Source organism: Pristis pectinata, chromosome 9, assembly GCF_009764475.1.
Source record: "Pristis pectinata isolate sPriPec2 chromosome 9, sPriPec2.1.pri, whole genome shotgun sequence".
Classification (NCBI taxonomy): domain Eukaryota; kingdom Metazoa; phylum Chordata; class Chondrichthyes; order Rhinopristiformes; family Pristidae; genus Pristis; species Pristis pectinata.
Genome location: NC_067413.1, coordinates 39138341 through 39156199, shown reverse-complemented (window position 1 = coordinate 39156199; position 17859 = coordinate 39138341). Strand labels below are relative to the sequence as shown.

The 17859-nt window shown below is 38.4% G+C and overlaps 1 protein-coding gene across 2 annotated transcripts in view; it reads left to right on the top strand.

Annotated features, from left to right (window-relative positions):
- Window positions 1-17328, top strand: part of LOC127574611 (desmoplakin-like) — a 61540-nt gene extending 44212 nt beyond the window's left edge. The window contains exons 20-24 of one of the 2 annotated variants that reach the window (XM_052023760.1): window positions 365-448; window positions 545-652; window positions 3722-3820; window positions 4126-5943; window positions 13524-17328. In XM_052023760.1, coding sequence (XP_051879720.1) covers window positions 365-448; window positions 545-652; window positions 3722-3820; window positions 4126-5943; window positions 13524-16691 — 5277 coding nt within the window. In that variant the 3' untranslated portion in view covers window positions 16692-17328. The remainder of the gene's footprint in view (window positions 1-364; window positions 449-544; window positions 653-3721; window positions 3821-4125; window positions 5944-13523) is intronic. The other variant, XM_052023761.1, reaches the window with a different exon arrangement.
- The last annotated feature ends 531 nt before the right edge of the window (window positions 17329-17859 follow it).

Here is a 17859-nt window from a genome sequence, read left to right as displayed (position 1 = left end):
TTTAATTTGGAGGATTAGTCAAATGAATTGACACTTGAAAAGTGCACTTCAGTACTTTTTGATTTATTGATTTTTTTCAAAAGCAAGCCAAATACAAGGTGTAGCTTGTCCAGTGGTCAAAGTATTTTTTAGCTGTTTTGTGGTTGAGACTGCTTCTGGCTCCCCCGTATGATGGCATCACACTGTGTTTGACCCACTGGCAGGAAATTCTGTGCCATTAACCTCAAGGAAACTTAGGGCTATTCATACCAACCAACAAATGTATGATCCTTTGATTACTTATCATTCCATGATCTATTGAGATGGAACAATTTTGTTGAAAAGAACTCCTTCCTGTTAACATATTTGCTTTATTGTTGATTAGAACTTGTACTCAGAAATAAAGAATAAACGAGGCGATGTTGAAGAGTACCAAAAACATGCAGACCGCTGTGCAACATCTGTAAAGGTAGGAAACTTTGATGCAGTCCCAAGAAGTGAGTATTGCTGCTTATGCACAATATCGTGAAATGAGTCAAATACACAACTCTTATTTATTGAACAGGATTACGAGCTACAGTTAGCATCTTATAGTGCTGGCCTGGAAACGCTGCTCAGTATTCCGGTCAAGAGGCAAGTGGCACAATCAATTTCCACTACAATTCTTCATGAGGTATGTGAAACTTTGCATGCTTTTGCTAAAGCAAATCATGTTTTGCAATCTATTCACCAGTCTCGTTAAATGCAAAAAAAAATGCTTGCAAAGTAAGTAACTGAAGACTTAATTCCCTTCAGAAGGTGTTCTCTGTTTGCTATAATAACATTGACCAAAACTGGTTTATTTACATCTATCATGGTATGAAAGAATGGTAACAGGTTTGGAGGCCTTTCTGCCCTTTGAGTTCATACTGATTCTCCATAAGAACATAGTAATTAGTTTCATTTCCCCTGTCTATAGTTCTTCTGTAGTTCTTTAATTTTCTTTCCTTAAAGTTCTGTTGCAGTTCTCTTTTGAAATCATGATTGAATCTGCACCTTGCATTCCAGCAGACAAAGCGTCAAGTGCTAACCACTTTTGTTGTCTAAAGGTGATCTCCACGTTGTCGTTGGTTCTCTTCCTCGTCGTCATTAATCTGATTCTTGACCCTCCCATCAATGGAAGTATTTCTACTCTGCCTGGATCCCATATTATTTTGAAGACCTCCATTGCGTTTGCCCTCCGCTTTCCTTCCATATTCTCCAGCCCCTCAGAGAACCATTCCAGGAAATCTTTTCTACATCTTCTCCAGACTGCCTCATCCTCTCCAAGTGATGTTACCTGAATATTCTGGGGACTGAGTCATTATTTTGTGGAAGTTCAATATAACTTTGTTGTTTCCGTACCCTCTGTCTCAAGCCCAACATTTTGTGTGCATTTTTAACAGGCACCCTTCCCCAAATGTCAATGAGCATATGTGCCCGGGGTTCTCTGTTCTTACATCCCGTTTAGAATTGTACCCATTGCCCCTCCTTATTCTTTACACCAGAGTGTATCAGATCAAACTTTTCTGTATTCATTTTTATCAGCTGCACATTTACCCATCCCATTGGACTTCCCAGGTTCTCCTGGTTATTCTCCCTCATTTCCATCCTTGCAAGCTTAGAGCCTCTGGTCGTTTTCTAAGTTGCATTACTAAGGTATACTTCTGATTGTATACCATATTTCAAAGATGATCAAATTGATGATTCCATTTATGTGTTAAAAATGTTTTCTGGATTATAAATTTTTAGAGTAGGATGTTTTACTGAAGAATTACAAAGGCAGAACTCATTATTTAGACCTTTGGATCACTTATCTGGCATGGGGTTTGATGCTCAAGTTTCAACAGTCATAAGATTTTCCCACCTAAATTTCCTCTGTGTGCTCTACTGAGATTATTATTATATATAAGTAGAGAAAAAACTGGCTCTATTAATAACTTGCCAGAATAAAGTAGGAAGTATTCTTCATTCTGTTCCATTAAAAATGTTGGGAGGTTACTTTCACATTTGGCTAGGGTGAGAAGTTAGACACCACTGAAGTATCACTTCCACAGCAAAGAAGAAAATCAGGCAGGGTGGAAACATGGCTGATTCATAGTTTTGCTCGAGTCCCCAAAATCACCTCATCAATTTGTAAAGCTAGAACCATTGTCATTGGCAGAAACTGCTGAAAGCACTCAGCAGGTCAAGCAGCATTTGTTATCAGAGAAACAAAGGGCTGCAGATGCTGGAATCTAGATGAAAAACAGGATGATGCTGGAGGAACTCAGTAGGCCAGGCAGCATCCATGGAGAAAAGCAGGCGGTCAATGCTTCAGGTCAGGACTGTTCTTCAGCATGATGGGGGGGGAGTCACTTTAAGTAATCCCCGCACCATGCTGCTTCTCTTCCCTTTCCTAGCCCCTTTCTTTCTGCTCTTTTTTTTCCTTTCTCTCCTTACCTTTGACCCATCCCCGGTTGATCTGCTCTCCCCACCTTCCCCGCACCTGCCTATCACTGTCTCTTAACCTGCATCTACCTATCACCATCTTATGCCCACCCCGCCTCCCCTCTTTTGTCCACCTATCACTGCTTTACTTTTCCCTCCTGTGGACTGGGCTTCCCCTTTTTCCTATCTTCAATCCTGAAGAAGCATCCTGACCTGAAACGTTGACCGCCTGCTTCTCTCCACGGATGCTGCCTGGCCTGCTGAGTTCCTGCAGCATCATAGTGTTTTGCAGCATTTGTTATTATTAACTGTTTCTCCTTCCACAGATGCTGCCTGACCTGCTGAGTGTTTCCAGCGTTTTCTGTTTTCATTTCAGATTCCCAGCATTTTTTTTCCCCATTTTCACTGATTTGTTTTCTGGGTCCAATGTTTCTGCTCTTCTTTTGCATTTGTAGCTTAACTTTTGTTTGCATGGACTTTCACTGGTATCAGCAATGCTGTAGTTAATGCCGACCTCTGGGATCTAAACATTGCTGTTTCGCAAAGGTATTACACAAAACTAAACTGAGGGATTGACTGGACCCCCAACCTTGTTCTTGTGTCTGTGATGCCTGTTCGAACATTGTCAGGAGATGGTTTATAAGAAGCATGACTGCTGATATTCCCATTTTGAACATATTCTACTAGTGTTCCTTGCAGGCACACCCAAGCTATCTGTTATACAATTTTATGAATAAGATAAGGTATCTATCTGTAATAGCATCACGCTAACAACTGCATTATCGTGCCTACCATCCCAACATTCACAAGCCTTTTAGGAAATCAAAGTTATTTATTTTCCTTTTTTTTTTATTTAAATCCCTTTTTACTCTGCTTTCTTTTTGTGCCTTTCCTGTTTCTTTATGCATCCCCAGTGCTAGAAGATTTTGAGATGGTTGATGCTTTCCACCAACAATCTCGGAGACTGAGGTGTCACCCGTTATGAGTCATTTTCTGGTTTCAGCAGAAAGAGAGTGTTAAGGCACTTTGTTATTATCATATATAATCAATCCTGATGTCAGGGGCCATTCCCAACAAGGGAATTAATAGGTGCAGGAAATAAGTAAACATGCCTTACTTTGGACATTGGACCTCTAGCACGGAATAACTTTGCTGGGATTGTTGTAGGTAAGTTGGGAAAAGGGTTATTCACTAAATAAGCAATTCGCTAAAATTGAAATCTGAGCTCTAGTTGCAGTAATAAAATGACAAAGGCTTCTAGATCATCGTCAAAACTTCTACATTTTTTCTTCAGTCTGCAGATCTGCAGTCTCGTTATATAGAACTTCTTACAAGATCTGGTGACTACTACAAGTACTTAAGTGAGATGTTGAAGAGCATGGAAGAAGCAAAGGTGAATATATTTTTGTTCCTTGAAGCTTTAATATACATATTTTAGTTCTTCCAGAAAATGTTATAGCTTTAGTTGGCAGTTCTCAATTAGAAAGTAAAATTATATATTTATTTTTGTAATATAGCATGATTCATTCTTAAAACTGTGTGCACTTGTAATATGGACAGTCCTTATTTGCTCTAAATTATAACCATGACTAAAATTGTAATCAACTTTTCGATTGATGACTTAATGTTTGTATTTAAGAAATGTAGGTTACAAACCAAAATATCACAGGCCACTTCCATCTAATTTTAATTATACAGATAAAAAACACAAAAATAGAACTTTTGGAAGAGGCACTTAAAAATGCCCAAGATGAGAATGCTGATAGTATACAGCAGAAGAAGTATCTTGATCAACATTTAAGCCAGGTTCAGACTGAGTATACAGACTTCCGGAAAAAGATTGTCTTCCTAGAGGAGCAGAAAAGAAATGCTGAAATAGACCGCGATGCCACAAAACACAGTCTGGATGCACAACTTATCCAAATAAAAGAAATCAATGAGAAGATAACAAGACTGACATTTGAAATTGAAGAGGAAAAGAGAAAGAGAAAATTGGCTGAAAACCAATGTGATCAGCAAAAAGATGAACATGACAGTGCTTTCCGAATGAAACAGAAGGAGCTTGATGAAGCTCGCTGGCTGAAATTGGAGCTTGAGAAATCAATCAAAGACAAGGAAAAAGAGATAGAAAGGCTTAGGAGTGTATTGCAGGATGAGTCTTTAAAAAGGCAACAACTTGAAAGTGAACTAGTTCGGCTTAGGGACAACTTTGAGCGGGAAAACAGGATGTTGAAGTCACAGATTGAAAAAGAGGTTCACATAAGGGAAACCACAGTTGAAAAGTTAACTATTAAGAAGGAAGATGATGTTGCAGCTTTGAATATTCAGTTGGAAAAAGCTTTGAAAGAGAAAAAGAATCTCCTGGATGAAATAAATCGATTAAGAAGTTCTGCCAAAGAAATTGAGCTGAGTAGGAAAAGGGCAGAAAAGGATATTTTGCAGCAGAAATCAGCTAGTGCTGAGGAATCCAGAAAGAGGAGGGAACTTGAACTACAAATAGAAACACTCACCAAATTTAAAACTGAGGAAACTATGAGGTTTAAATCATTTCAGGAGGATACCTCCAAGGCTATCCAAGACAAAACAAAGGAGATTGAAAGGCTAAAGATCTTGCTGGAGGAAGAAATAAATAAGCGAAAACATTTGGAAAATGAAAATGATAAATTGAAACAAATGCAAACTGATTTTCAGAAGAAAGATGCAGAAAAACTTACCAAAATTAAAACCACAGAGCAAGAGTATACATTTATAAAGATAGAACATGAAAGAATATCTAGAGAAAAGGCTGGTTTGGAAAAAGAAATTGCACGCCTACAGAACAGTATAAGGGAGGCAAACAATACAAAATATAAGATAGATGAAGAACTGATACAGCTAAGGAGGAATATCATTGAAGAAACTGCAAAGAGAAAAAGTGCTGAAGAGGAGGTTAAACGCTTTGAACAGAAGTGTAGGGAACATACAAGTTCAATTACGCAGCTCACCCATCAGATTGAAGAAATCTCAATCTTGAAGAAGGCGGCTGAGAATGAGCTCTCCGAGCAACGGAATGCTTTGGACCAACAACGTAAAGAGAAGGCTATCAGCACAGAGGAGTTGAATAGATTGTACACTGATGTAGAAACGCTGCGTCGCCAGTTGAGTCATGAGCAAGAGAATGTGAGACAGGCTCATCAGAAAAATGAGTATTTGCAGAAAACCATTGAAGAGAAAAGCAAGGCTTTGAACGAAAGCATAAGTGAAATAGAGAGACTGCGTTCTATTGTGGAAAATCTCACAAAAGAACGGCTGAAGCTGGAAGAAGAATTAAGAAATTTGAAGACAGAATTTGATGATTTCCGGAGATACCAAAATGAAGCTGAGGGTGATAAGTCACAAACTATCTCTGGGCTGAGGCTGCAGCTTGAACTAACTAACAAAAGAACAACTGACCTTCAAGGGCTAACTAATGAGTTAAGGAATGAGAGGGAAAAATTGAAACTGGAAGTTGAATCATTCCAAAAGCAGGCTCTGGAGGTACATGCAAGTTTTAATGTTTTATCATGTGTATTTTTTTTACTGTTCAGAAACATAAATGGTAAATGCTAACATTGTATAGTACTTCACCATTTCAGATATCCGTAGCTTTCAGGAAATGTGAAAGCGAATTCAGATAGAATTTCTGTAGGATTCCCTAATCTTTCAAAGTAACCCTTGTGGCAATTGGATAAGAGGGCTATCATTCTGTAGAACTTCCATTGAAATTGTATCAGCCAATGAGGGCACCCTTGCAAACATTCCTGCTACTTATTCCCATGATTAATGGATATTTTCCACTTTTAAAAACTCATTTAAAACAATTATGAAAATAATTCAGTGTCGTGATTATTACTGTTACAAATTGATTACTTCATAATGGTGTGTGATTCAATCAACATCAAAAATTAGAAGTAATTTGAAAATCAATCGATCAGAATTTTTCTGAATTCTCATTGTAACTTGATTAGAGGTTCATTGGAACTTCTGGAAAAATAGATTAAAGTAGAATTCGATTCAAAATTTTACCCAATAACCACTTCCTCTGTTCTATATTTATAGAACTAATTCTTAATCATATCCTGCATCATAAGATGTTTTAAGGCTTTGACTTCATGTCATTTGTCCTGTAACATTCCTCAGCAAGGCATAAAATTATTTTTGTATTTGCTTTTTCTCATGTGACAGAATGAAAATAGGAATTACCTAATCTGTATTTTTTTGGTGGGAGAAACTGACTAAATAGACACTTGTACATTGTATCTGTGGTTTCTGCTGATGTTAAGGCAATTGATTGAGAGAAGCCTTCAGCAAATCACAGCCGCAGTTTATAATCCCCTTAGTACCAGGTATGTTTTTGCCCTTATTGAAGAACTCAACATCAAGCTCCCTCAAAGTGATTGATGGAAAGGCAAGGAACTTCCTAGAGGCAAATTGCGTTTTGAGTGCCTATGAATCCTAAATAGCTTCAAAAAAATTCTTGAGGTATCTGTTTAGTTATCTGATTGTCAATGAGACAATTTATTCAACCAGACAGTAAAGAAAACCAATCTCAAAGAGCTTTTTAATGTAAATGGACCAGTGTTGGCAAGGTGTCTTACTGCTATGTAGTTAATGTACTTAATTTGTTATTACTCGTGGCTGTTGAACTGGAGACTTGGCCTTTATACTTACAAAAACCCTAAAACTCACTTTCATGAAATGATTTGGCTTAATATCCTAGAAGGCCAACAGGTAGCAGAAGCTTCCCTATACCATTTATCCCAAACAGGATATTGATTACAGGTTTGCATAGAGGAAGGATTTATGTTATAAAATGCAACAATTTAGGTTCTAGTTTGCTCCAACACCTATCTTATCCAAGAAAAAGTGCAGGTAGTGCAGAGGTCTCTCAGCTCCAGTGACCTGGATTCAATTCTGCCTCCGTTGCTGTCTGTGTGGATTTTGCATGTTCTCCCTGTGACTGTGTGCGTTTTCCCCAGGTGTTCCAGTTATCTTTCCACATGCCAGATGTGCTGGATGTTGGATTGATTGGCTATTGTAAATTACACCTGGACTGGGTAACTAGTGGAAGAATCAGGGGGAAGTTGATGGGTATATGTGAGAGAATAGGTTACAGGAAAGTAAGTGGGGATTGCTCTGAGAGCTGGCATAAACTTGATAGGCTGAATGCATCCTTGGAAAAGCTTGGAGCCCATGGGATCCAGGGCAGCTTAGCAAATTGGAATCAAAATTGGCTTGGCAATAGGAGACATGGTGATAGTAGACGCTTGTTTTTGCAATTGGATGCCTGTGACTAGTGAAGTTCTACAGGGATCAGTGCTGGGACCCTTGCTATCTGTAATATATAGCCCATCCCGGGTAACGAACTGGTTCTGTTTTTACAGACATCTATGAGTCGATTTTGTTTAAGTCAGAAAATGCACAAAAATCACTCTGTGGTAACCATACCTCCATAGTATTGGCATCAAAAGCACACAAGACTTATAAGAACAATTACTAAAAGTGGAGAGAGAGAGGGGGGAAACTAGTTCTGCCATTTGTAGGAACAAACATATTGCATGTACATCAGATTTTGGAATTTAACAATATTTTGGGAGCTTGTAGGGGTGTCCATTAGTTGGGTATTTGTAACTCATGGACAACATGTATATGGATAATTTGGGTGCAGATGTAGGAAGCATGATTAGTAAGTTCACAGATGACACAAAGATTGGTGGTGTTGATAGCGTGGAGGGTAGTCTTGGGCTACAAGGTAATGGACAGATGGAGTTTAATCCAGATAAATGGAGTTTGCAAAGTCATAAGGAGAGCATCTATATTGCATGGGCCATCAGGCAGAGAAGCCACAATTGTTTTCTGGTGATACAATTTACAGGATGGAGAAGGGAGTGATGGTGGTGAGGAGGTGCAGATTTGCCTAAAGCTTTGTCTCTACCATCTTTTGGTTGACCCATGAGTAAAGAGGACATTACCTAAATTTGATTCTTAACATACCTTTTTAAGGATTCATTTGCCAGAGTTTAACATTGTTTCTTGGGAGATGGATGTGCCAAGAGAATTGCACGACATCAGTTTCCTCAGATATGTCAGATTGCAATTGAGCCATGTCGGACATGGATTTTCAGTGTGGAGAACACCAGCCCTTGGTTCTGTTTCCCTGAGTACATTTGTCTTGAGAGGGTTGGGTGGAGGATTTACATTTAACCGGGCAGAAACCTGACATACTTGGGTCTTCACTGTGTTCAGGGAGTGCATGTTGGTTGTGCTACCTGCACCATTTGGAAGGAAATTTCACAACCTAACTGCAGTGCAATGCAACATTCACAATATCAGCAGTCTAGAAAGCTAGCAGCTTTAGACAAAATTTCCCCATTCTGAGTCAAAGGTCTAGTATTCAAAATTGCCCAAAGTTGTTTGTGTCGAGAAGTAGATAATTTTCTAGTTATTCATTTATTGGGATGTAGAAGTCACTGGCAAGGCAATGACTTATTGCCCTTGAGAAGGTGGTGCTGAGTTGCCCACTTGAACAGCTGCAGTCCTTCTAGAAAAGGTACTTCCTCAGTGCCATTGGGCAGGGAATTCTAGGATTTAGAACCAGTGATGATCAAAGAATGGGAATATATTTTCAAGTATGGATGGTGTAAGACTGAGAGGGGAATATCAGGATGTCATGTTCCCATATGCCCCAAGCCCTTGTCCTCTTTGGTGATAGAGCATGGATTTGGGAGGTGCTGTTGGAATAACTGTAATACATTTTGCAAACAGTACACATTGCAACCACTGTGTGAAGATGGTGGAAGGAATGAATGTTTCAGGTGATAGATGGGATACCAATCATAGGCTGCTTTATCCTGGATGGCTTCAGACTTGAGCATCATTAGAACTGCATTCACCTAAACCCATGGATTGTATTCCAGCACATTCCTGACTTGTGCCTTGTAGATGGTGGAAAGGCATTTGGGAATCGGAAGACAAGTCACTCACTACAGGATACCCAGCTTCTAGCTTGCTCTTGTAGCTATGGGATTTACTGGTCTATTTGAGTTTCTGGTTAGTGGTGACTCCAAGGTGACGCCATCAGATTTCTGAACAGTCCATGAACACTACATAGTTATTCCTTTTCTTCCTGCACGATTTATTTATTTATTTTGTGATTCATTAGCAATTTTTATGTCTTTGCACTGTACTACAGCTGTAAAACAACAAATTTCACGACGTACAAGTCAGTGAATATAAATCTGATTCTAGAGAACTTGGCGATGGTAAACCCATTGATTGTTAAGGGCAGGTGATTAGATTCTCTCTTGCTGGAGATTATGATTGTCTGACACTTCTCTGGGGTGCATGTTACTTGAAGGTTATCACCCCAGGCCAAAATCTTGTCCAAGTTTAGCTGTATACAGGCTATGGCTGCTTCATTTGCTGAGGAATTGTCAATGGAATGGAACATTATGTAATCATTGGACAGCCCCGCTTCTAACCTTATGATGGAAGGAGCACCATTGATGAAGCAGCTGAAGATGGAAGCAATTAGGATACTGCCTGGGGTGATTGAATTCCAACAACCAGAGCATCTTGCTTTTGTGCGAGGAATGACTCCTACCATTGGAGTTTTTACCCTTGATGCCCATTGATGTCAGTTTTCCTTTGTTGTGATGAGGTATGTAACTGAGTGGTCCTGTTGAAACCCATGTTGGGCTTTGGTAGGCAGTTTATTGTGTTTAAGTGCCTCTTGATAGCATTATTGATGATGCCTTCCATCACTCTGATAATAGAAAGTAGACTGATTTGGTGACATTTAGCTGAATTAGATTTGTCAAGCTTTTTGTGAACTGGATGTACCTAGTCAATTTTCTGGAGTATGGGTCTTCAGTACTACAGTAACATTTTCTGGTCCTATAAACTTTGCTGTATCCAGTGTCCTCAGCAATTTCTTGATCTCACATGGGGTGAATCAAAATGGTTGAAGCCTGGCTTGCATAGTGGTGGAGATGTCAGGAGAAATCTTAGATGGATCATCCACTTGACACTTGTGGCTGAACATGGTTGCCAACTGTTCAGCCTTGACTTAAGCATTCCTGTGCTGTGCCCTGCCATCATTAAGGATATGGATGTTTATGGATATTCCTCTTCCTATTAGTTGTTTAATTGTCCACTACCATACATGACTAGATGCTTTGATCTCATCTGTTGGTAACTCCCTAAAATGATTTAACTTCCTTTGTTTTCTTTTCTTAGTGCATTGGTGGTTGATATATATTGTGAACTTAATGAAACTGCCATAATCTAATATTAAATTTTCAGTTAAATTCATAGGTAGGATATGCCAAATCAAATGCACATAAGTGTTGCCAAATAAATTTCAACTTAAATGAATCTAGACAACACCTTCAACTTTGAAGGAGAAGAAATTTCTTCACTCAGAAGTTAATGAATATTTGAAATTCTTGGCCCATGGATACTGAGATGTTGAATACACCCCAGACTCAGATTGTAGATCTATGATCCCGAAAGGAAACAGGAATTATCTTGGATAATTGATCTGAGAAGATTGGCCATGAACATGCTGAATAACGGAGTAAGCTCAAGGGCCAGTTTGGCCAGCTTTTTCTATTCTTGTGTTGAAAATACAATCTGAAGTGATTGATGGCCAATTGGGTACTTTGAAAGTGCTGTGACTATTGTAATGCAGGGGAAAACACAGTAGAAGGTCACATTGATGGGCACAGATCAGTTATGCCATTTTTGTCATTTGTATGTATTTCTGTACATATCAGAATGGATCTCATCTTTTGTTCTTATGGTTAACTTGTCTAACCTTGCTTGAAACTTGTCAAGTTTGAACACTGGCTGAGGTGCAGTTAATCTTAAAGAGATTTTAACATTCAGCAACTGTGTGGACACTTGCATACTTTCAATCCAGTCTCTTGGCAATCCCATATACCATGTTTAATTACATCAGTGAGACTAAGAACCTGGACTTCTAACCACATTTAGATAATTGGATCATCAGGCTGTCATCTCAAATGCCAGCTTTTGGGAAAACCTGATTGGATGAATCCTTTCAAATGCTCAGCGATTACTCAAATTCCAACAGCACTTTGAGGTCCTTCAAAAAGAAACCAACAAATCTGTGTGATGAGAAAGGGAAACTAGTTTGTATCTAATTAGTGGTATCGTAGTAGCAAGGAGCTGAGACTTCTCACAAGAATTCTTAAACTCTTACCTTCACTCAGTCTATCATCTACTGCCATATCTAGCAGTAGATTAGGAAACTTTTTAGCTGTTCGGTGAGTGCTGCAGTCTAACATTCTGTAGGGATACAAACTGAAAACTTTTTTGACCTGGCGACTGATTTTGTGACAGAGCTCTAATCATGTAAACATAATATAAATATCACATTTCAACTGTTTGTTGTCATAGAGTTAGCACAGAAACAGGCCCTTAGACCCAATTCGTCCATGCCAACCAAAGTGCCTATCAGGGCTAGTTCTGTTTGCCTGTGTTTGGCCCATATGCCTCTAAACCTTTCCTATCCACGAACCTGTGCAAATGTCTTTTAAACATTGTAGATGTACCCACGTTTACCATTTCCTCTGGCAGCTCGTTCCCTTTGTTGACTTCTTTCTGATAAAAAACAAAATCTTGAAAATGAATCCAAATTATTCATGAACGGTACAACACCTTTGCCAGAAATTAGTGCTTTGTCTTTTCCACTAAGACATACTTGCCGTTTGCTACCTTGATTATTTTTTAAAAACTGTTGTACCTCCTTGCAAACAGACCATATATTTTCACCTGAAAGATGACATAAGATGTGATGTAAATGAAGGGGAAACTGCATTGAAATAATTGCATCCTTCATTTGTCACTTAACTATGTCATCTAGCCAGCTCCTGCCATGTTCAGGGATGAGTACAACTATAGTTAGTATCCTTCATTGCTACCTTATTATTGTATGCTGGCGTAAGTTTCTTCTACTGCAAGATGAAAGGAAAACAAATATGTCAAGTGTTGTTTAATAAACTAAACAAGGGTAAAGTTACAGAATTAATGTCATAGTTGCTGTAAACAGTTTAAAAGCAATATACCTTGTTATTTTTGTCATTAGTAACATGTGCAATCTCTTTTTCTATCCAGTTTCCATGTAACTAATCATATTTCTTGGGTTTCCATAAAACTTACTTGTCCAAACTTAATCTCTGTTTGGACATTATCAAGTTGTACTTCTTCCAAAAAAGCCCCTGTACCTTTTAATGAAGATTTGTTAATTCTTATTTAAGCACACACCCAATTAAAAGATGTTTTGCAACAGCATTCTAATGCTGAGAAGCTTTGCCCGCTGCCTGTACACATCAGGAAATCATAAGTTTTCAATACATAGTGGATACGCTTCCATAGCAAATGTGGAAACTTGGAGAATTGCTGCTAACTTGTTTGCTCATCCTATGAGGAAGAATTTGATCACTGGAATCACTTGTGTTAACAATTTTTAATTGCATTTAAATGACTAGGTGAAGGATACAGTTTTGCATGTAATACATGAAATAGCAGCAAACACATGATGGGCAGTAATATAAACTTGCAAATGGCCCTGTTGAAGGGAGATTTCACTGAAAGCCAATTTTCTTCCTTGTAACAAAGGAGATAACAATGTAGAATCTTTTGACTCCACAGGAGAAATCTTAAGACACTTTAACTCAATTTTTTCCAGATTTTTGTTTTAATCTTTGAAAATGCTCAGCAGTCCTTCCAATGAAGAAGTTATATATTGCAGTGTACTAAATTTCTCAATAGATCTACCTAATCATTAACTGTTATTTTTTGTTGTGTAAACATAAATGGATAACTAACAGAAATAATTTTGATATTGATAACATGCAGTAACTAAGATACTAAATTAAGTGAATAGTTGCTTGAACTCAAAAGATTTGTTTAAAGAATAAGTACTAAATTATAATCAAATATATAAAACAATCAGGTTTAAAAAAACATAATTTTAAGTATCTTCATTTTGTTGGCCATAAGTTAATATTTTGAAATGTGAAAACATGATTATGTTCTATCTTAACATTTAGGCAACTGATATGATTAAGCAGACACAATCTGCTCATAAAGACATTATTCAAGAAAAAGAATCTCTGCTGCTGAAGATCAAACTGTTGGAACAGGATAAGGCTAGGCTTCAGCGTTATGAAGATGAACTCAGTCGAGTAAAGGCACTCCTCGAAGCTGAATCCCGCATGAAGCAGAGACTTCAGGATGAAATCGATATAGTCAGAACTGACGTAAGCTACTGGAAGAGTCAGGCAGAAGTGCAACAGTTAGAGAAAGGAAAATCAAGTAGTGAGTTTGAGCGTTTGAAAGCTGAACTAGATAGATTGCAAACTGAACTGAGAATGACTGAAGAAAGATACAGACGGAAACTAGAGGAAAGTGAAAGAGCAAAGAGGATGGAGCTGGAAGCACTCCAAGCTAAAACAAAATTAGAAATTGAAAAGCTCAGCCAGACACCGCCAACGTTCAACAAGCAGACTCAAACAGGTGATATGGTTTTGGTGGAGTCTGCAAAACTACTGTTTGATGGAATCCGTAAAAAGGTTACAGCAAACCAGTTGTATGATTGCCAGCTAATTGATAAATCAACTTTAGATAAACTGCTGAGAGGAGAAAAAACAGTGATGGATGTTTCAAATGACATTAATTTGAATCTTTGTGGGTTGGAGAATATAGCTGGAGTCTACTCCCAGTCAAATGGAGAAAAACTCTCAATGTCAGAAGCAACAAAAAAGAATATTCTTACTCCTGATGTGGCCTTATCACTTTTAGAAGCACAGGCAGCTACTGGATTCATCATTGATCCACACACAAACAAAAGGATGACTGTGGATGAAGCTGTTGCAACAGGCCTTGTGGACCATAAAGACAGAGACAAACTCCTGGTAGCAGAGAAGGCTGCAACTGGGTTTAAAGACCCATTCACAGGAAAAGTCATCTCACTGTATGAAGCAATTAGGAAAAATATTGTTGACAAAGAGACGGGTCTTCGGTTGTTAGGGGCACAGATTGCAGCAAGTGGAATAATTGATCCCATCAACAGCGTGTATTTACCAAAGGAGCTTGCATATAAACGTGGGCTGATTGATGCAGAAATGTATCAAAAACTCACCTCTCCTTTCAATGAATCAAAAATCTTTGTTGATCCAAACACGAATTCCAAAGTTTCCTATCAGCAGCTAAAATTAAACTGCAGAACAGATCCTGGAACAGATTTATTACTGTTGCCTGTGCAAAAATCAGAAATAACGTTACCAGGAATCAGAACACCTGTTCCAATTCACAATCTTGTGGATGCTGAAATTATAGATCAAACAACAATAGACGGTCTTAACTGTGGACTGCTTACAATAGATGACGTCGCTGCCCGGTGTAAGGGCTATCTGCAAGGTGACAGTAGTATTGCAGGAGTGTTTGTTGAAGCCACGCGGGAGAAGCTGCCAATATACCAAGCCATGAAGAAGGGTTTGATTAGACAAGGTACAGCTTTTGAACTACTAGAAGCCCAGGCAGCCACAGGTCATATAATTGATCCAATCAACAACCAAAGGCTGACTGTTGAGGAAGCTGCTGCAAGAAAACTTATAGGTGTGGAGTTCAAAACTAAACTTCTTTCAGCAGAAAAGGCTGTTACTGGTTACAAAGATCCTGAAACTGAGAAAACCATCTCATTGTTTCAAGCAATGAAAAAAGGCTTGATTGAACACAATCATGGTATTCGCTTATTGGAAGCCCAAATTGCCACTGGTGGAATTATTGATCCAATGAACAGCCATCGCTTGCCAGTTGACATTGCTTACAAGCGTAATTACTTTGATGAAGAACTGAATGAAATCCTGGTGGATCCAAGTGATGACACCAAAGGCTTCTTTGATCCCAACACAGAAGAAAATTTGACCTATCTTCAGTTAAAGGATCGGTGTATTACTGATAAAGTCACAGGCCTTTGTTTGTTGCCTCTAAGAGAAAAGAAAAAGGAGCCTACAACTTCCAGGTCATCTGCAGTGCGAAAGCGTAGAGTGGTTATTGTAGATCCTGAAACAGAGCGAGAAATGACAGTACGCGAGGCATATCACAAAGACCTGATAGATTATGAGACTTTCCTCGAACTTTCTGAACAGGAGGCAGAGTGGGAAGAAATAACAATTAAAGGATCAGATGGGAGCACAAAAACAGTGGTTGTTGACAGAAAAACTGGAAATCAGTATGACATTGAAGAATCGTTACAGAAAGGCATAATTGATAAGAAGAGTTTTGAGGACTATCGGGCCGGTACTCTGACACTTTCACAGTTTGTGGATTTGTTTGCTGATAAGGTTAATCTTAGTGTATCTAGAGTGAGCACTGTAATGAACAGTAGTCCAGTTCCATCACCAAGTTTAAAAAACACTTTTGATTCTTTGGAGGAACCTACTCCCATTGCAGCCATCTTTGACGTTGAAACACTGGAAAAAATAACAATTTCTGAAGCCATGCGTCGCAATATTGTTGATACAATTACAGGGCAGAGGCTACTGGAAGCCCAGGCCTGTACAGGAGGTATAATAAATCCTGGAACTGGTCAGAAGCTATCCATTCAAGATGCTATATATCAATGTATCATTGATGAAGAGATGGGAAAGCGATTAAAACCAGCACAGAAAGCTTATGTTGGTTTTGATGATGTGAAGAACAAGAAAAGACTCTCTGCAGCAGAAGCAATGCAAGAGAGTTGGCTGCCATATGAAGCTGGGCAACGCTTCCTCGAGTACCAGAGTGCTACAGGTGGACTAGTTGTGCCAAATATTACTGGGCGAATCACCATTGATGAAGCAGTAAGGAGAGGCTTGATTAATGCCAAAACAGCTCAGAAACTGCAGGATAGCAGCAGTTACTCAAAATGTATCACCTGTCCCAAAACAAAATTGAAGATTTCGTATAAGGAGGCAGTGGATCGTTCAATGGTTGAGGATAAAACTGGCCTACGGATGTTAGAAGCAACATCGTTTTCTACTAAAGGAATTAATAGTCCATACAATGCAGGTGGCTTCTCTGGACCAAATTCCCGACCAGGTTCCCGCTCAGGTTCCCGTCCAGGTTCCCGTCCAAGCTCAAGAAGTGGATCAAGACGAGGAAGTTTTGATGCCGGCTCTTCCACTTTAACTAGTAGTACTCAAATAACCATTAAATCCTCTTCTATTACACGCTAATCATTTATTACAAATATCCCAAATGTGGATTTTCAAAATGTGTGAAAGATCCAAATTTATATTCTTTTCAAATGCTTTCAAATATGCTTGATTATACTCTGGTGCCCTGTTAAGATCAATATCAGTTTTGTGCAAAATGTTAACCTGAGTTGAGATTAAATATTCAAATCCAAAGGTTGCTGATATAATGAGCAATTCAATGTAAAACCTTTACCAGAAGAGACTGCTGTTTCACAGAGCTAATACTGTTAATGTATAGCAGTTTTAAAGTGGCAGAGAATGGTGCCAAGAAAATGGTCTGTTAATGGTTTATATGGAGGGTTTTTGTTGTACAGCATTGATCACAGTCATAGTTTGTTTCACACTACAGTAGAAAATTTCTATAGATATAAACTAATTGATCTTAAATTGGTTCCATTGTACTTGTGTAATCTTATACTGGCTTATAATGGGATATTTTAGCAGGTGGAAAGGAAATTGTGCTTAGTTTTTTTCCCTACTGTTTTGATGAATATTCAGTACATGGCCAAAGAATATCTGTATTAATAAAAGGGGTGAATCTTTCAATTTGAAGCTTGCTGAATTATGAGAGTATGTATTTTTGCTTTTCATAATAAAGTTTCATCATTTGAATTGTCTTAGTATTGCTAATATTTAATGAACTACAATCATGTTCACTTTAGAAAAGTCATAGTAGATGCATATGCAGGTGCACATGAAATCTCACAAAATGAGATTATTTCTTACTTGCACAATTTTTTGAATATACACTAACCAAGATGAAGTAGGTTCTGTGTTGCTAACTGGGTAAATAGTCAGCCTATACTTAGGTTTAAGTGGGCCAGCATGTACAATGTCTCTGCATTTAGCTGAGATAGTATTATTTCACAATTTAACCCAGCAATGCCATACATTCAATTTTTAAAAAAAGAAAACTTTACATACCTGAAATTTCTAGAAGGTTTCACTGGAATCTAAGTCAATAGAACCTCTGGAGTAAAGCTGTAAATTTACAACTCTGCAGAGAGTCAAAACAGATCAGAGATTGAAGGTGTGGCTCAAAGAGTGATGTGGGAGAAAAGGATTTCCATTCATGGGGCAGCAGCATTGGGGAAAGACTCAATCATTCCATTGGAACTGCTTTCATATTAATTATGCTGGTAAATCA